The sequence below is a fragment of the Ailuropoda melanoleuca genome, chromosome 11 (assembly GCF_002007445.2).
Source record: "Ailuropoda melanoleuca isolate Jingjing chromosome 11, ASM200744v2, whole genome shotgun sequence".
In the NCBI taxonomy this organism is placed as follows: domain Eukaryota; kingdom Metazoa; phylum Chordata; class Mammalia; order Carnivora; family Ursidae; genus Ailuropoda; species Ailuropoda melanoleuca.
In genome coordinates, this window is record NC_048228.1 from 23088622 (window position 1) to 23104294 (window position 15673).

General features: G+C 36.2%; 1 protein-coding gene across 4 annotated transcripts in view; it reads left to right on the forward strand.

Moving 5' to 3' along the window:
* COL25A1 (collagen type XXV alpha 1 chain) overlaps positions 1 to 15673 on the forward strand; it is a 450135-nt gene that overhangs the window by 380111 nt on the left and 54351 nt on the right. For all 4 annotated transcript variants that reach the window (XM_034671874.1, XM_034671873.1, XM_034671875.1 and 1 more), the window contains exons 18-19: positions 1912 to 1956; positions 15318 to 15380. In XM_034671874.1, coding sequence (XP_034527765.1) covers positions 1912 to 1956; positions 15318 to 15380 — 108 coding nt within the window. The remainder of the gene's footprint in view (positions 1 to 1911; positions 1957 to 15317; positions 15381 to 15673) is intronic.

The following is a 15673-nucleotide window of genomic DNA, read 5'->3' on the forward strand; positions in this document are numbered from 1 at the left end:
AGTCCATTTAATAATGTAATATAAATACATACCTACATACACACACATGTGATATAGGGAAGAGCTAAATGCTAAAGTCTCTGAGTATTCAATCTACATTATAAAATATCCCATAATGTCTCATACATAGTTCTTATTGTTAGAAAACATGGATGGGTGTCTGTGTATACATGTGTATACAAATATCTTTTTCAAAGTAGTCATACAATCCTTTTAATATGGTGGGAGGGAATTATATGGTGAGAACTCCTGCAGGGAAACAGTGTTATGACTGCTGTAATTTCACACATTTCAAATAGGATGCCCTGAGTTTTGAGGACCTTTCCTAAAACAATACAAAAGTATAGATTTGTCACTAATAGGTTTACTTTATTGGTTGTATATTCTACTGCAATTTACTGTGTATTCGAAGGCCTTGTACTTTTTTTTTTAAGTAAAAAAGAATCTTCAATAAAATATGGAAGCAGCCCTATTTACTGGATCTTCTTAAATTTATCAAATGAAGGGCAAAGGGGAAAGAAAATAGAAAATCAAATGTATGATGTTTCTTTGGAAAGTTCAATCTACTTGGACAAGTATTCTTTGAATGTAACCTCAAATTCTTAATGATCATTCTTTCTTCTCTGGCGTGACTTCATCTTAGTCTTACTGTTCACAGTACAAAATTTAAGTTATATAGTTTCAAACAGCATAGCTTTTCTTTTGCATTCCTGAAGCACCTGTGACCTAAACCATCAGGAAAGTCATTGTCCCCTCTATGTCTGACCCTACAGCTTAATAAACAGTATCTGGAGTCTTCTTTTGATAATACCAGAGCAAATTCTGTCCCTTCATGATATGAAAGTACTACTATTAAAGAGAAAATATCTGATTGTTCTTAGTAGGTTTTCCTTGGAATGAGGATTGTTAAAGCATTTAGATTAAAAGAAATGTCTCCTTTTACCACTTATATCTAGTTTAATGCCCTAGTCTTTTAGTATAATTGTCCATCCCACTGACTGACCATTATGAAACAGTGTGTGCCTTTTACCCTCAAATGTTGTTTCCACAAATAATAGTCACCGCAGTCCAGTGTAGGATGGACTTTCACTTTCCCCAGCGATTCTTTTATGCTTCTTTAGTGGAATTCAGGAGATTTTCTAAGCAATGTAACCTCTTGTCACTATACTTTGTACTTAAAATAATGTAGACAGTTCTGTGAAAATGAGATTTAGCTTGACTCCAGTGTGCTCACACGAAATGTGCCACTTAATCTCAAACCTGTATTCAGGAACAGCTGCACGCTTGGTACCATTAGCCCTAAATTGCTAAGCAGGGTTACCCAGACTCAACAATTGTCAGAGATACAGGCTGGAGTTAAGTATAATCTTAACCATGCATTTATCTTCTCATCATTCAGGAATGGAAAAGAAATCTTACTATACTTTTAAGTGAGCAAGACTTTTAATGTATATTGTTTTGATGTGACCATCTGTTCACACAGCCAACTCTTGATTACCTGAGGTAAGAGAGCCCGGGAACAGGATGCATTATTCAAATGCATACATAATCCTCATTTCAGCAAAGAGCTTCAGCTTCTGAGAGAAATCATTTACCAGGGAATAATAAAACGTAGGAGTTCCTTTTCCTTTTCCTTCTCTTGCTTTCCTTCTGGTCAAGACGCCAGTGAGCAGTGAGATGGCAGGAAGAGAGAAAATCCTGAAAAATCTGCAAAATGGTCAACCAATTCCTGAATCAAGAGTTGACTGAACTGTATAATCTCACCAAAGTTCTTAAAACTAGACAGTATTTATATATGTGTATATATATATATGCAGCAAGTATTCAGTTAGGAACATTTGCCGTGTTTTTCTCCAGATACTGTGACTGAGTGACTATTGTTCTATAATGCTATGTGATTTTCCTATGTAGGGTGAACCAGGGCTTCCTGGGCTTCCTGGACTTCCGGGGATAAAGGTAAATACTGCACTGACAGTCTCAGCTTCATAGAACTGTAATTGTGAAGTCACAGAAATCAAAGGAAAATAGGGAAAAAATGAAAACTAAAAATACAATGCTATTATTTAAATACTCTCCAGCCATCTCAATCAGTTAAATTTTTTAAATCGAGGGGTGCCTGGGTGGCTCAGTCGGTTGGACATCTGACTTTTGATCTCAGTTCAGGTCTTCATCTCAGGGTCGTGGGTTTGAGCCCTGTGTTGGCATTTTTAAATTGAAAACTAGGCACAGGTATTGCTGACATTTGCCACTGCTATCCGGACTGTCTATTCTATTAGAACCTACTATGCCCCTTGAAAAAATGTAAGTGCCACATAGAATTGCTTAAAGTCTAGAATGTCTACTTTCACATTTTAATTTTACTCGTAACATCCTGTCAGATTCTGACTGGAATCAGAGTCTGAATATCCCCATAAATCGAACCCTTAGGCAGCTGTTTTTGTAATTCATTCGTTGTAACAATCACTCTAAAATACCTTCTGCTTCCCCTTCCTGTCAAGAACTCTCACTGCAAAGGACAAATCAGATGACTGAACTATTCTGTCCCATATACTATTTCCATAAACTTTGTGTGTATCTTTTGAAATAATTGCTTAAGGCTTAGCTTGAAAACATTGTTTTACATGCTTCAAAACCATCAAAAAATGTTAAGAAGCATACATTTTTTTAAATGCTTAAAATGTTTCTCATGGCAACTGACAAGGCTTAACGTTCTACTGCCGTAGCAGGACTGCCTCCTTTAAGATCTGCTTTTTAAAGTTGCAAAGTTTTAGTTGTTTTAAATTCTAGAACCGTTTGACAGAGTAACATAATGCAAGTATATTTTTCCTTACGTTGTTCTCATAGATTCTGAATCAATCTTTGGTGTGCATTAGACCATTCCAAAATTAATAATCCTAGTTTCAGTGTGAGGGTTATGTATACTGTTTGATGAAGTTTGTGTGTGAAGTATGGTGGATGAAATAATATGGCTTTAGAATAAACACGTTGAATTATTGAGTTCCCCAGACATCATCTGGTATCATATATTTTATGACTGTACTTGGTATAAGTAACAGACATGAAAACTGTGGTTTTCAGGCTGGCAGTCAGAAATTTCCACTTTTTGTTTGATGTTTCCAGATTAGTATCATGGACATTCAGATATGTCCTTTTAATATATTTTGTCTTTGGCTTCCTCAGTATGTATGAGAACAGCTTACTAAAGTGTCAAAGTCTTTTCCTTATCAATTGATATTTAGCAAAATAACTATGTGATTTCATATTGCAGAATTTATGGCAGTTCCTTAGTAATCCCCATGCATTTAAAAAAAAGAGTTTTTTTACAAGTGAGTGGGAGATCGTAGATTTTTAAAAACAAATTTGAGAAAATTATACTCAACATGAGTTAAAAAGAACCTGGTTTTGCTATAAATAAGGGAGGAGGCGTTGGAAAGGAGGGACATTTGGGAAGGGCTGGGGCAGGGCTTCCTGCAGCACTTACTTGTAAGTTAGCAGGGCTGTGCTCCTGTGGCAGGAACCTCAGGGCTGCACTGAAATGTGCTTGTCCCTTCTCCTGAGGCACGGTCTGGGTGAGAAAGACTATGTAGGGGTGAAGGTGTTGGGGTTTTTCCCTCCAAAACGAACAAAACCCAATTTGAATTACTCTATTTGTTATCATTACCTCTTATTCCTTTTATGGCTTCCACCATGAAAAATACCCCGTGGAATTTCCCCAGTCATATGTGAACTAGTTCAAATGTTTTGAACTTTTTCAAATTGGGAAGAGTTATTTGCCACCCTCCGCAAACACTTTTATTCCGAGGCTCCTAGGATGTTGCCAGAAGTATTTTGTCCAGATAATATAGCTGATAGTTTCCTTTGTTTTTTAAACCTTGACTGTAACTGTTGTGACAAGAGCTATCAAGTGACAAAATCTTTTTATCCTTCACTACAGATACTTTTCTATGCAATTATCGAGTACTGTTGGGGAATTACCCTGTATTTGATTTAAAGCGCAGATTCTGGTTTTGGTTTAATTGGCTTTGTCTTCTTGCTCTAGTTCAGGATGTGAGCAATATTCTTTCTTTATAACGTAGTAGGTGCTCAGAATACAGATGCCATTTTGTGAAGGAGACAATTTAAGAACACATAGTCGTTAGCAGGCTTTGGATATTTATAAAGGTAAAGTTTCAAGTTTATAACCTTACGATATGGCTTCATTAACTTGAGATGTTCTTTATTCCTTTGATATCCTTGCTTCTACTTGGTTGCTAACCGCAGAGTAGTTAATCGTAATTTCATAGTTTGAATGAGTAACAATATTTAAAAGAGGAAACCACATGCATGGATTTAGAACATGTGGTAGCAAGAACTTGTGTGATAGTTCACGCTTTGGAAATACTTCCTGTTGCTATTCATCCCCTTCTTATCTGCTGGTACTACAGAGAGCACGCAAATGCCATCCATTATTTCCAAGACATTGAGGAAACCAGCCATGACATACCGGGGAAGCTTTGATTCGCCACCTGTTGCTCCCAGGGAATGGTGGGGAACTTAATGAGCACCCAAATGCCTTCCACACAGCTCTCAGGAAATGAGCAAAGAGCCTAAATACAGACAGCAGACTCATCTATCTATCACCTCAGAGTCCTACTCAGAGAAAAGTGCTGATACCTTGGGCATACACAATAAAAGTCACCAAGAACAGGCATAACTTAATTTCAAACTACTCTTAAGTTTCCTGCACAAGTATTGGAAGGTTCTCTCACCATGTGGAAGACATTTGGAATTCCTATTTCATGCATTCATGGTTCATATAGTGTCAAGATGTTCAACTGGGAAAATTAAATTATGCACAATGTACCATGCAGACATTGATCTTCTGGAATAAGATTTGAGCTCAGAAAATGATTTTTATAAACAAACCTTCAAATATGTTTTTCATGGCTAAAACTTACTGTAACTAGCTCTTCTGATATCACATAAAAGGGTAAGATCTGAAGTTCATGTTTAAAAATTTTTTTTCTCCACACTTATTTTGAAAAATGTAAATACGTTACTTACCCCTTTTATGATTACATTACCCTAGTAATGAGGCAGTATAGAGCAGTAATCAAGAGACCTGACTTTCGAATCAGACCACCAGTGTGTGGGTCCTGGTTCTACCCCTCACCAGTTAATGAAGCTGTATGATGACATTGGGCAAGTTACAATAATCTCCCTGTCCTCTGGTTTCCTTATAAAATGAGAATCATCATTGTACATAACTTAGAGAGTTGTGCATATTAAGTGAATTAATACATGTGCAGCTCCTAAAATATTGCCAAGCATATAGTAAATCCTATATACATTTTAGCTATTACTCTTTCTCTTGGAGCAGCTCAGAATATTGGAAATATTGGTTATGTACATGTGCAATATAGTCTTTCCTCATGTGAGTCATTTTAACCTGGAGAATGTAAAGCCATTTACATTCTGTGAGTTAATAGAGGTAGATTCTGAAAACTTTGCAGTGATGGATGAATGTTACCTTTAAGAGCAGTAAGAAACCTTAATTTCTCTTGTAACATCACACTATTCCCCTTTTCCTATAACCCAAATATATTCCAGGAACAAAGGATGAAGGAACACAACCTTCTGGCCATAAGACATAGTACTGTTAAAATTCTCCTTACACTGTTCACAAAAGAAACCAGACATGTAATGAGGAAAATTTTCTAGGCCCCAGTCATAGTGTTGCCTGGACCAAGACATTTTTTTACAAATATGGGTTTTCAATGCTTGCTTTTCTCCTTTCAACAGAGACCACCAGTTTATCTCATCATGTTCAGAAAGTAAATTGGGAAAAATTTATATAACACAGTAAAATTAATAAAGTAGGGAAACATAATACAGTAGAAATTACATCAAATGAAAAAAATCATTTAGGTGGCAAAAAAATTTTAAGTATTTTCCCTCAAACTTGATAGTTTTCTTCTGGCTTCCACATTAGTGAAAATTTGACATTCAGATTAAGATATTGAAGATTAGGAGGGTATGAGACAGTAACCAGTTCTTTATACCTCATTATATGAAATCATCCTTGACACCAAATCATATAAAGGCTAAGTTTTACAGGTGGCAGGAACATTTACTTTGGCATTCTTAGGGTTAATTACAATTTTCAATAATCTAATAGAAATTTACCATCTAAATCCACCAGAGAGGACGTTCCTTCCTCAGAAACACCAAATCTCATTTTAAAAACAGGAGGGGAGAGTTTTTGGAAGTAACATAGGATGTGAAATGTATTCCTAAAAGAAAAAAAGAAAAGGAAGAAACACTGGTTAAAAGGATAAGGTTGTGTTATTGTTGCTTAGAATTATTTCCTGCCTGCACAGAGCGTGTCTGAGCAGCTGAGTACCTTAAGAATCCAATTAGGAAAGTCATACAACCAGAAATCAGAGATTTTTAGCAGCCATAATGAAACCTCCAATAAATATGCTGAATGTGTTCTCATGATGTAATCCTGTTAAGTATAAAAAAAAAAAAAAGAAAGGTATGTTTTCTGAGTTTTAAATAAACCTGCTGTTGCAGTTCATTTTCATCATATCACCAAGATGTCTTAATTTACACTCAAATTTTATCCTTAAGGGAAATAGCGTTTTGGGGACAGACTCTTATTTTCTCATTCTTTTTTTTTCCCCTCAATAATTTTACAAATCAATCATTACAAAAACTAGCTGCCTGGATGTTCTTATTACAACAAATGTTCTTGCTGTAATCCTCAGAAGCAGGTATCATGCTGACTTGAATTCTAATTAGCTTTTACGCAAGAAGAATATTGTATGGCTAATGCATTCAGTGTCAAGACACATTAATCAAAATTATTGGTGATGCTTTAGCACCCAGGCAAATCAGCACATATTTTTCAAGCCCCATTGTACTATTTTTTGGGCAATGAAAATTAGTTCTGCTTGGGAGTAATAAATATCACGGAAAACATGACTTGGTTTAAGCTGGTATGTTAGAGGCTTTTTTTAGACAGGTTAAAAAAATAATATCTTTTACTGCTTTAATTGATAATGACATAAAATAAAACAAATGGTAATAAATGAAAAACCAGAGATTTTTCTGTGGGCAAGAGCTAATCAGTTAGGACTTTCTGGCCACCATTCCATTTAACAGATGGTAAGTTCTGGAAGTTTATAGGGAAACACCCGGGGATCCAGTTCTGTGTGAATGAAGCCGTCTCTTCCTTTCTGACCCTGACCAGTAATCCCATCTATATATTCGTTGACTCTTCTCACGAATATGAAGGATTCATTATGTACATTTGACAGAAGAGCATTCAGTGGACTGTCCCAATAGCCATTTAGAAGATAAAGGAAGGTGATCTCAAATACTTTCTTGCCATGTATTAAATGTGGGCTTGAAGGAAAATCAGTCTGGATTTTATTATGGAATTCTGAGACTTAATGAGACCTTTAATGGTTATTGTTAGATTTCAGAAAGGTCATGTTCTTAGGGAATTTTCTACCTTTCCTTTGCCTTGTTGTAACATAGAAGGCCAGTTTTTGTTGCCCTCTTTGTTGTTAAAGAATGTAATTGTTTGCATTGTTTTGGGGTATTCTGTTTTGTTTTAGGGAGTTTTATTTTGTGTGGGGGGGGAGCTGTCAGAATATACAGAATCTAAACTATCTCATTAGGCTATTTAAAGTTTTTAAAAGTAACAACAAACGAGTCAAGCAAAAGTGGCTTCAGTCAAAAATCATACCTTCTTTGTATCTTTTTTAATCTCATAGAGTGAATAGACCCCACCTACCTACAGCTTAATTTTCTGATTTATGCACACATTGCCAATTTATGAAAGAAAGCTGGGTGAATAGAAAGAAAGAGAGAGAGAGACAAAAAGAGAGATCTAATACTAACACCCTCATCAGCAAGGAAACTTTTTCATGCAAAAACAGGATAATTGTTTGAATACAGTACTTAACTAGCTACTGTGACTTATTTTCACTGAGCTTCATACTACAAGATCAAAGTCGTGGCTGCTGAAATGGTTAGCTACAGGTGGAAAGGTCAATGTGAGACCATTAGGTCCTCCAAAGTTGGTCATGTGAAGATACATCTTTGATCTAAGCTACAGCTATTCTCTGTAGACTTGGGTCTGCATCCTATGTGCCCTGGCTGCTTAAAACTTTCATTCAAATTAGCAACTTGTGTCAGATTTTCAGATGGGACTGCTTGCTGCTGTCGCCTGTTCCCAGCAATGTACTACTAGGCCTATAATGTGCTATATTCTGAATAAATAGCATTTCTTCTGCCCAACCCAAATCCCAGTCTAGTTGCCAAAACCACAGCTACTCTATTATTGATTTTTTTCTACCAGCTTAACACAGGGAAACATGTTACAGTTTTGGTATTGAGACTTGATTTTTGAACTCATTGGTAGTGAGCTAATTAATTAAAGAATAAACAAAGGACAAAACTCATGAAACAACTCAGGAAGAAATCAGATGCAACATCTAAGACAAGAGCAGAAAATTAAACCAAATTTTTCTTTATTTTGGAATTCAATGCTGCATTATTGCTATGTTACAATAGCACTAACAAAGCTGAGATTTCTATTTCTCTGACAACCGTTTAATCACTGGCTAGCATGTGGCTTGGGTAGCAGAATATTGTGCCAGCTCTTAATTGTGTTTCAGTAGTGAAAATTCTGGATTGTATTAAGGGGTTCTGATAAATAGTGCTGTCTATATTTTACCTCCAGGCTTTGGTTAAATCAGAGCTCTGTATTTCTTTTAAGAGTTAGATATTATCATATGGTTTCTCTCATCTATGGAACATAAGAACTAGGAAGATCTGTAGAAGAAAGGGATAAAGAAGGAGGGGTAATCAGAAGGGGGAATGAAGCATGAAAGACTATGGACTCTGAGAAACAAACTGAGGGCTTCAGAGGGGAGGGGGTGGGGGAATGGGATAGGCCAGTGATGGGTAGTAAGGAGGGCACGTATTGCATGGTGCACTGGGTGTTATACGCAACTAATGAAGCATCGAACTTTACATCAGAAACCAGGGATGTACTGTATGGTGACTAACATAATATAATAAAAAATATTAAAAATAAAAAATAAAAAAAAGAGTTAGGTATTAAATTGTTTTATTTTCCTGAGTCTGTCTCAGGCATAGATCTAGTTGGATGTTTCCAGGACCCATGAAAACACAATGACAAAAATAACAGATTAAACCTGGATTTAATAGTTATGGTCATGGTAGGGGAACAGAAAATTTTAAGATGCTTGTTCTTTCCATTCTTCTTCTTTCTCTCTTGTCTTCTCCTTGCTGTGTCCCTACATTCCTCCATGATTCCTTCTCCTCCTTCTCTCTCTAATTTTTACTTCTCTCTTTCCCTGTATTTGGGCACTAACTTTACAAGCAATGACATTTTAAGATCTGTCAGTTGGTTGCCTTCACTCTTGATTCCCTTCCATACAGGATCAGCAGCACCAACAGGAAGGGGATCCCAGTTGGCTTTGTAATCTTGTTCTCAATAGGAACAAGTAAAAACCTAAAATGCTGTCTCACTAGAGATGGTGAGTGAGTAGAGAGATGGAGGAAAATGTAAATGTGTATAGATAGATAGATAGATAGATAGATAGATAGATAGATAGATAGATGTATATATATATGAAATGAGAGAAAATAAATATATATATGAAACTTGAGAGGAGAACAGATTGAAGTGGCTCTGAAGTAACGATCTTCTCAACTCATTTTTATGCTATTCATTGGGGCCCTGGTGTTAAGACAAACCAATGTTCAAAGCTCTGCCTTCCCCCTATTTTCCTTAGATATTTTTGTTGTCATTTATTTAAAAAAGCACTAGCACATCATAAACTGAAAAGATTAATATTGCTTCAGAAAATGTCATATTTTATTGTTTTCACTTCAATGGTGGAGCTATTTTACGTGCTGTTTGCCTGTGTAAATACATTTTCCCTGATTATGACAGGCAGCATCTGCCCTTTTCAAAGGATCTCTGCCTTATGTTTGCATGTTATTCCTGAAATGGCTCATAGAAATTCTAACTTGGATTTTCTAATTCAATTAATTGTCTTATACATTTTTTTAAAACTCTAAATTTAGTTGCCCCTTCCTTAAAAGTAGCGTAAGGGCTTAATTGCACTGTGGCTCCTACTTTCTCTATTGCCTCTCTCCCCTACTTTGTGTACTCAAACAAATGTGTGTGACTAATTTCCAATTTAGCAATCTTATTTCCCATTGATTAAATCAGATTAGTTGTATAAAAATAGCTCTGAGAATTATCATATAGTCCAAAAAAAAAAGTTACTTCTCCTGCTCATTGCCCTGAAAACTTATATAACCTCATTTTTGTATAGTCTGATTTTCTCCAGAGATTTTTTTCCCCAAAAGTGTTTTGTGCTTGGATCATATTTCAGCTGCTTTCCCCTACCTCCCCTAACCCAGTCTCCTTCCTCTATTCTGGTTAACTAGAAATGTGACTATAGTAGAATAACTGATTGCTAATTTTTTTTGCCACAAAACCACAGGTTGTCATGGCTTTTCTCCTAGACATTTTAGGAGGTTAGAACTTTTAATCAGTACTTGTCAAAGTGGCAAGATTTTTTTTTAAAGGATTACATTTACTTAGAGAAATTCAGTAGGTATGACCATTTTCTCTTTTTCCTTCCTTACAGGAAGAAAACTCATTCTTAGTACACCTGTCACCTCTGTACCTTATACACTTCTGCTTTTACAGTCCTAAAGTCTCTGACAGCTGGATATTGTCTCATGAAATGACAATATAGTCACATGAGAAAATTTAGGGTTACTTCTTGGAAGAAAGTGGAAAGGTATTCAGTATAGCTCCATACAGGTTATAGAGAAAAAAGAAGTCACCTTGTGTATCCCCAATTAGTTGCAGAGATGTTGTTATACTATTACTAACAACAATAATAATAATGATAGCTAGCATTTTTGAGACTGTAAGATGAGGGCAACAATAATAAAAAACAGTTATTGTTCATGTACTTTATTCTAGAGACAGCACTAAGTACTTTGCATACCACCCATTAACAACAGCAGAATCTTCCATTATTGGGCCCCTCAGGATTCCAATTTGCAAAGCCAGGCTTTAACTCAATTCTGTACCTTTGTACCAATAGTTATCAAAAATCTTGGTCTTAAAGCTCCTTTACACACCTAAGAAGTAGGATTGAAAGAATTTTTTTTTAAAGATTTTACTTATTTATTTGACAGATAGGCAGCCAGTGAGAGAAGGAACACAAGCAGGGGGAGTGGGAGAGGAAGAAGCAGGCTCCCAGTGGAGGAGCCTGATGTGGGACTCGATCCCAGGACTCTGGGATCACGCCCTGGGCCGGAGGCAGACGCTTAATGACTGAGCCACCCAGGCACCCCAAGGATTGAAAGAATTTAATTCAATTTCATTTATGTAGGTTTATATCTGTTGATGTTTCCGTATTAGAAATTAAAATTGAGGAATTTAAGAAACCCATTATTTGTTAATAAAATAACATTTTTTAATGAAATATTACTGAATTTTCCAAAACAATACAAAAAAATTACCAAGAACAGTGCATTGTTATACTTTTTTTTTTTTTTGGCAAATCTCTTTAATGTCTGGCTTAGCAGAAGGTAGCTGGATTGTCATATCTGCTTATGCGTTCAATCTGTTGCAATTTGTTGTTTTGGTTGAAGTGTATGAAGAAAAACAGCCTCACACAGATATGTCATTGGACAAGGGAAGAGTATTTTAATAGACTTTTCATAAAATTGTGGATATTCTTCTTCAGTACTACCCCAACTCTACAAATGGTAGTTTCTTAAAGGTTAAATGAAATTTGGAATCTGAAACCATATCAATAAACTTTTCCTACTGTGTACACTAATACAGGTAAATGAAAAGGCACTTTGAGGACTTCTGGCATTAGCTTAGGAAGTTAAGAAACAAACCCGACCAACTCAAGACTATGAGTAGACATATGTATGCATTATTTACTTCAACAATTGTCTTTCAAGCCTGAGACAGAAAAGAGACCAATTATTATTTCCTCCCCATTCTGCAAAAATACAGAGAGGATTAAGATAGTGTCTCCATAGTGGTTGAGAGTTCTGGAATTAAGTAAACATAAAATTGTGATCTTAAAGTTAAGTATGCTATTTTCCCCTTGAATAAACTGAAATAAGAAATGAATACATCAATATGATAGATGTTTTCTTAGAGTGAAATAAGGTAAAACTAATCATACTCAAAGTCTTTAAAATTAGCCAATATTAGCAGTGCTAGAATCATTGTGACTATCAAATGCATTGTTAATTGTGTATCTTGAAATAAAAAATTTCTCCCTGAACATTCTATTTAAGGGAACTTACTATACTTTCCTCAGGAGAATTTAATGTATATTCTGGTTTTTTAAGGGAAGAAAAATCACTTTTGTCTGACCACTGAGATCACAAAGCCTTATTTATTTATTTGTGAATTTTGAAACTGCATGCTTCATCTTTTTTATAAACTAAACACTAACCTGAATAAGAAATACGTTTTTTTCAACATTTACTCTTTCTCCTTCTCTTTTCCTAGTACACTTTAACGTGTTCTATTTGCTTTGCTAAATAGTGAGATCAGTTTATTTCTACTTGAAGATATGCAAGAGTCTTTTCTACCTATAAATTTTCAACCTAGTAACTCACATTAGATTTTCATGACAGTAAGTCATTACTAATGATACACATTGACTTTATTATAACTTTTTTCTTGAGGGTGGACAGAGAATATTTATGTATTTGTATATGAAATTTTATTGAGAGAAGTACCTTACTTGTAAATAAATGTATTCCATGTGATTTTGTTGTTTAAAATAATAAGTTAAACTTTTTTTTAAGTAGAATGGTCATCATTGATTTCTCCGAGTACTGTTGATTTTCATTTTAGACCATTAAGAGATCATCTAAAAATTATTTGTTCAGAGTTTCCTTCCCATTATGTGTAAGGGTGTGGGAGCAGGTAGACTAGAGTTACAAAAAATTCACAAACAATAACCCTAAAGCATTACTTAGCCTCCACCTTTTTTTTTTAAACCAGTACAATGAGCATCAGAGCTAGAGATAAATATATTTGAGTTCTGTACATTTTGTGGTAGTGACAGCCTTTTTTTCTTGTTAACTGTTATTATTTTTATTATCTTATTGTAGCCTTTTGTTCCCCACCCAGTGCCCAAGGTTTTATACGCCTATTTTTAAAACTCATATGTTTCAAAATATTTGATGACATTTAAACACTTTCCATAAAACATCCTCTTTGTATCTTCCTGCTCAACTCTAAGTATCAAAAAACAAATGTTGAAATATCACTACATTAGAAAAAATCAAATGCATTAAATAACATAGCAACTGCTCCAGAAATAATCCGAATTGGGGGGAGGGGGGAAGCAGTAAGTATGGGAACAGAGCCATTACATTTTTGCTTTAAAACTTCTTTATGGATTTCAGGAAGTTAAACTCTTACATTTAGCTCACATTGTTAAAAAGAAAATAAAACTTTATGGATATTGAAGAAAATATGAACCCTGGTCTCAGGTGTTTTCTGACATCAAACACGTGGTATCTTTTCCAACACCAGTTCTCTAATTCTCTGATCCTCTGACACCAACTGGGTGTCCTACAATTCAATCCTATTGTGACAACAACTATTAAGGGTTAGCATCGGACTCCACAGGTTTTAAGGGCTCAGTTCCACGAAGTTGCCCTCACTCTCACCCTCTATATAAAGGATGGTCTAGAGGCCCAGTCACAATTACTGTGTCCCCTGGTTATCTACACTTCTGACTTGGCTACAAATTTGAGGGTACCAACAACCAACCCACCCTTAACCCCACTCAAGTTTGATAATTGGCTACAATAACTCACAAAACTCAGGAAAATGTCATGCTATTACAGTTTGTTATAGAAGATGAAAATGAAAAGTTAGGTAGGGTGAGGTCAAAGAGTCTCAAGCACAGGGGCCTCTGTCCCCATGGAGTTGAGATGTACCATCCTGCCAGCACATTGACGTGTTCACCAACTTGAGTCTCTCCAATCTCTACCATGTAAAGATCTTTATAGAAGTTCCATTACATAAGCATGGTTGATTAAATTATTGGCCACTGGTGATTGAACTCAATCGCCAACCCCTCTGCCCTCTCTGGAGATGGTGAAGGGAGGAAGACGGAAACTTCCAACTTTATCACAGCCCCCATCCTGAAGCTATCTAAGAACCCACCAAGTCACCTCATTAGCATAAATTCAGGTATGTTTGAAAGGGGTTTGTTATAAATAACAAAAGATACTCCAATTACTCTTTCTCACTCAGGAAATTCCAGGGGAGCTCTGTGCAAGGAACCAGGAACAAGACTAAATACACATTTTACTATATCGCAGCCTGGTTTCCTGCAGGTAGTGGGGAAGAGGTTGTGGAGGTACAGCAAGGAGAGATATTTTTCCTTTCATGCTGAACATTCCTGAATCTCTTCCCTAGCCACACCTGTATATCACTTATCTATTGCTGCCTACCATATTACCCCCAAAACTAACAACAAACAACTACCTCACAGATTTGGAAGAAAAGGAATTGGAGCACAACTCAGATGGGTGCCTCTGGCTCAGTGTCTCCCACGAGGATGCAGTCAAAACTGGCAGTCGGGACTGTGGTTTCATCTGAAGACTCTACTACACCCGGGTGGACCGTCTACTCCCAAGCTCACACGCATGGTTGTTGGCAGACTTTGGTCCTCACCATGTGGGCCTCCCCATAGGGCTGCTCAGAGCTTGACAGCTTGCCATGATAGCTTGCTTTCCCCAAAACAAGTGATCCAAGTGAGAAAGCACAAGAAAGGTCCCCCAAGATGGAAGCCACAGTCTTTTTATAACTTAGTCTCCAAAGTGATATCCCATGATATCGGCCAATATATTCTGTTCATTAGATAGGAGTCAGTAAGTCCAACCCACACTTTAGCAGAGGGGTCTACACAAGAGCATGAATACCCAGGAGGTGGGATCATTGAGGCCTATCTTAAAGGCCACCTACCACATCCACCCTAACATAAAGACATCTGTCTGGTTTTTACTGTTACTTTCTCAAGTTTCTCTAAACATTTGCTCAGAGTATTTTCACTGACCAAAACAAATTCTGATTAATTTTATACTCAGTAGCTGGGTCTCAGCAGGAAAGCTGCATACAATCGGAGGAGTAAAAGCCCAGTAAAAGTAAATCAGTTTAACTTTACTTATTTACTGCCAAATGAAAACCAATCTCATATGTCCATCTTTTTTTAAAGGGAGAACCAGGTTTCATTGGTCCTCAAGGAGAACCGGGCTTACCAGGGTTACCAGGAACAAAGGTAAATGGAGTTTTTTCCTTCCTTTATTTCTGAAGTATCTTGTTATATATTTTTAGTCCATTGCGTTGAAAGAAATGTAGAGTGATTTTATTGTTTAGGTGACCAGATATTTTTGCCTAATAGAGAACTAAATCACCTATCATCTATTAACACTTCTAATGGGAATACCATATTAACTAGAGTAATAGGAATTTAATTCCAGAAAGCCTCAGGTAAGACAACAGGATAATGAAGTATATTAGGTAGTTGCTCCTGTTGTCCCCCAAATTGTTCCTAAGTTGATATGATGCTGT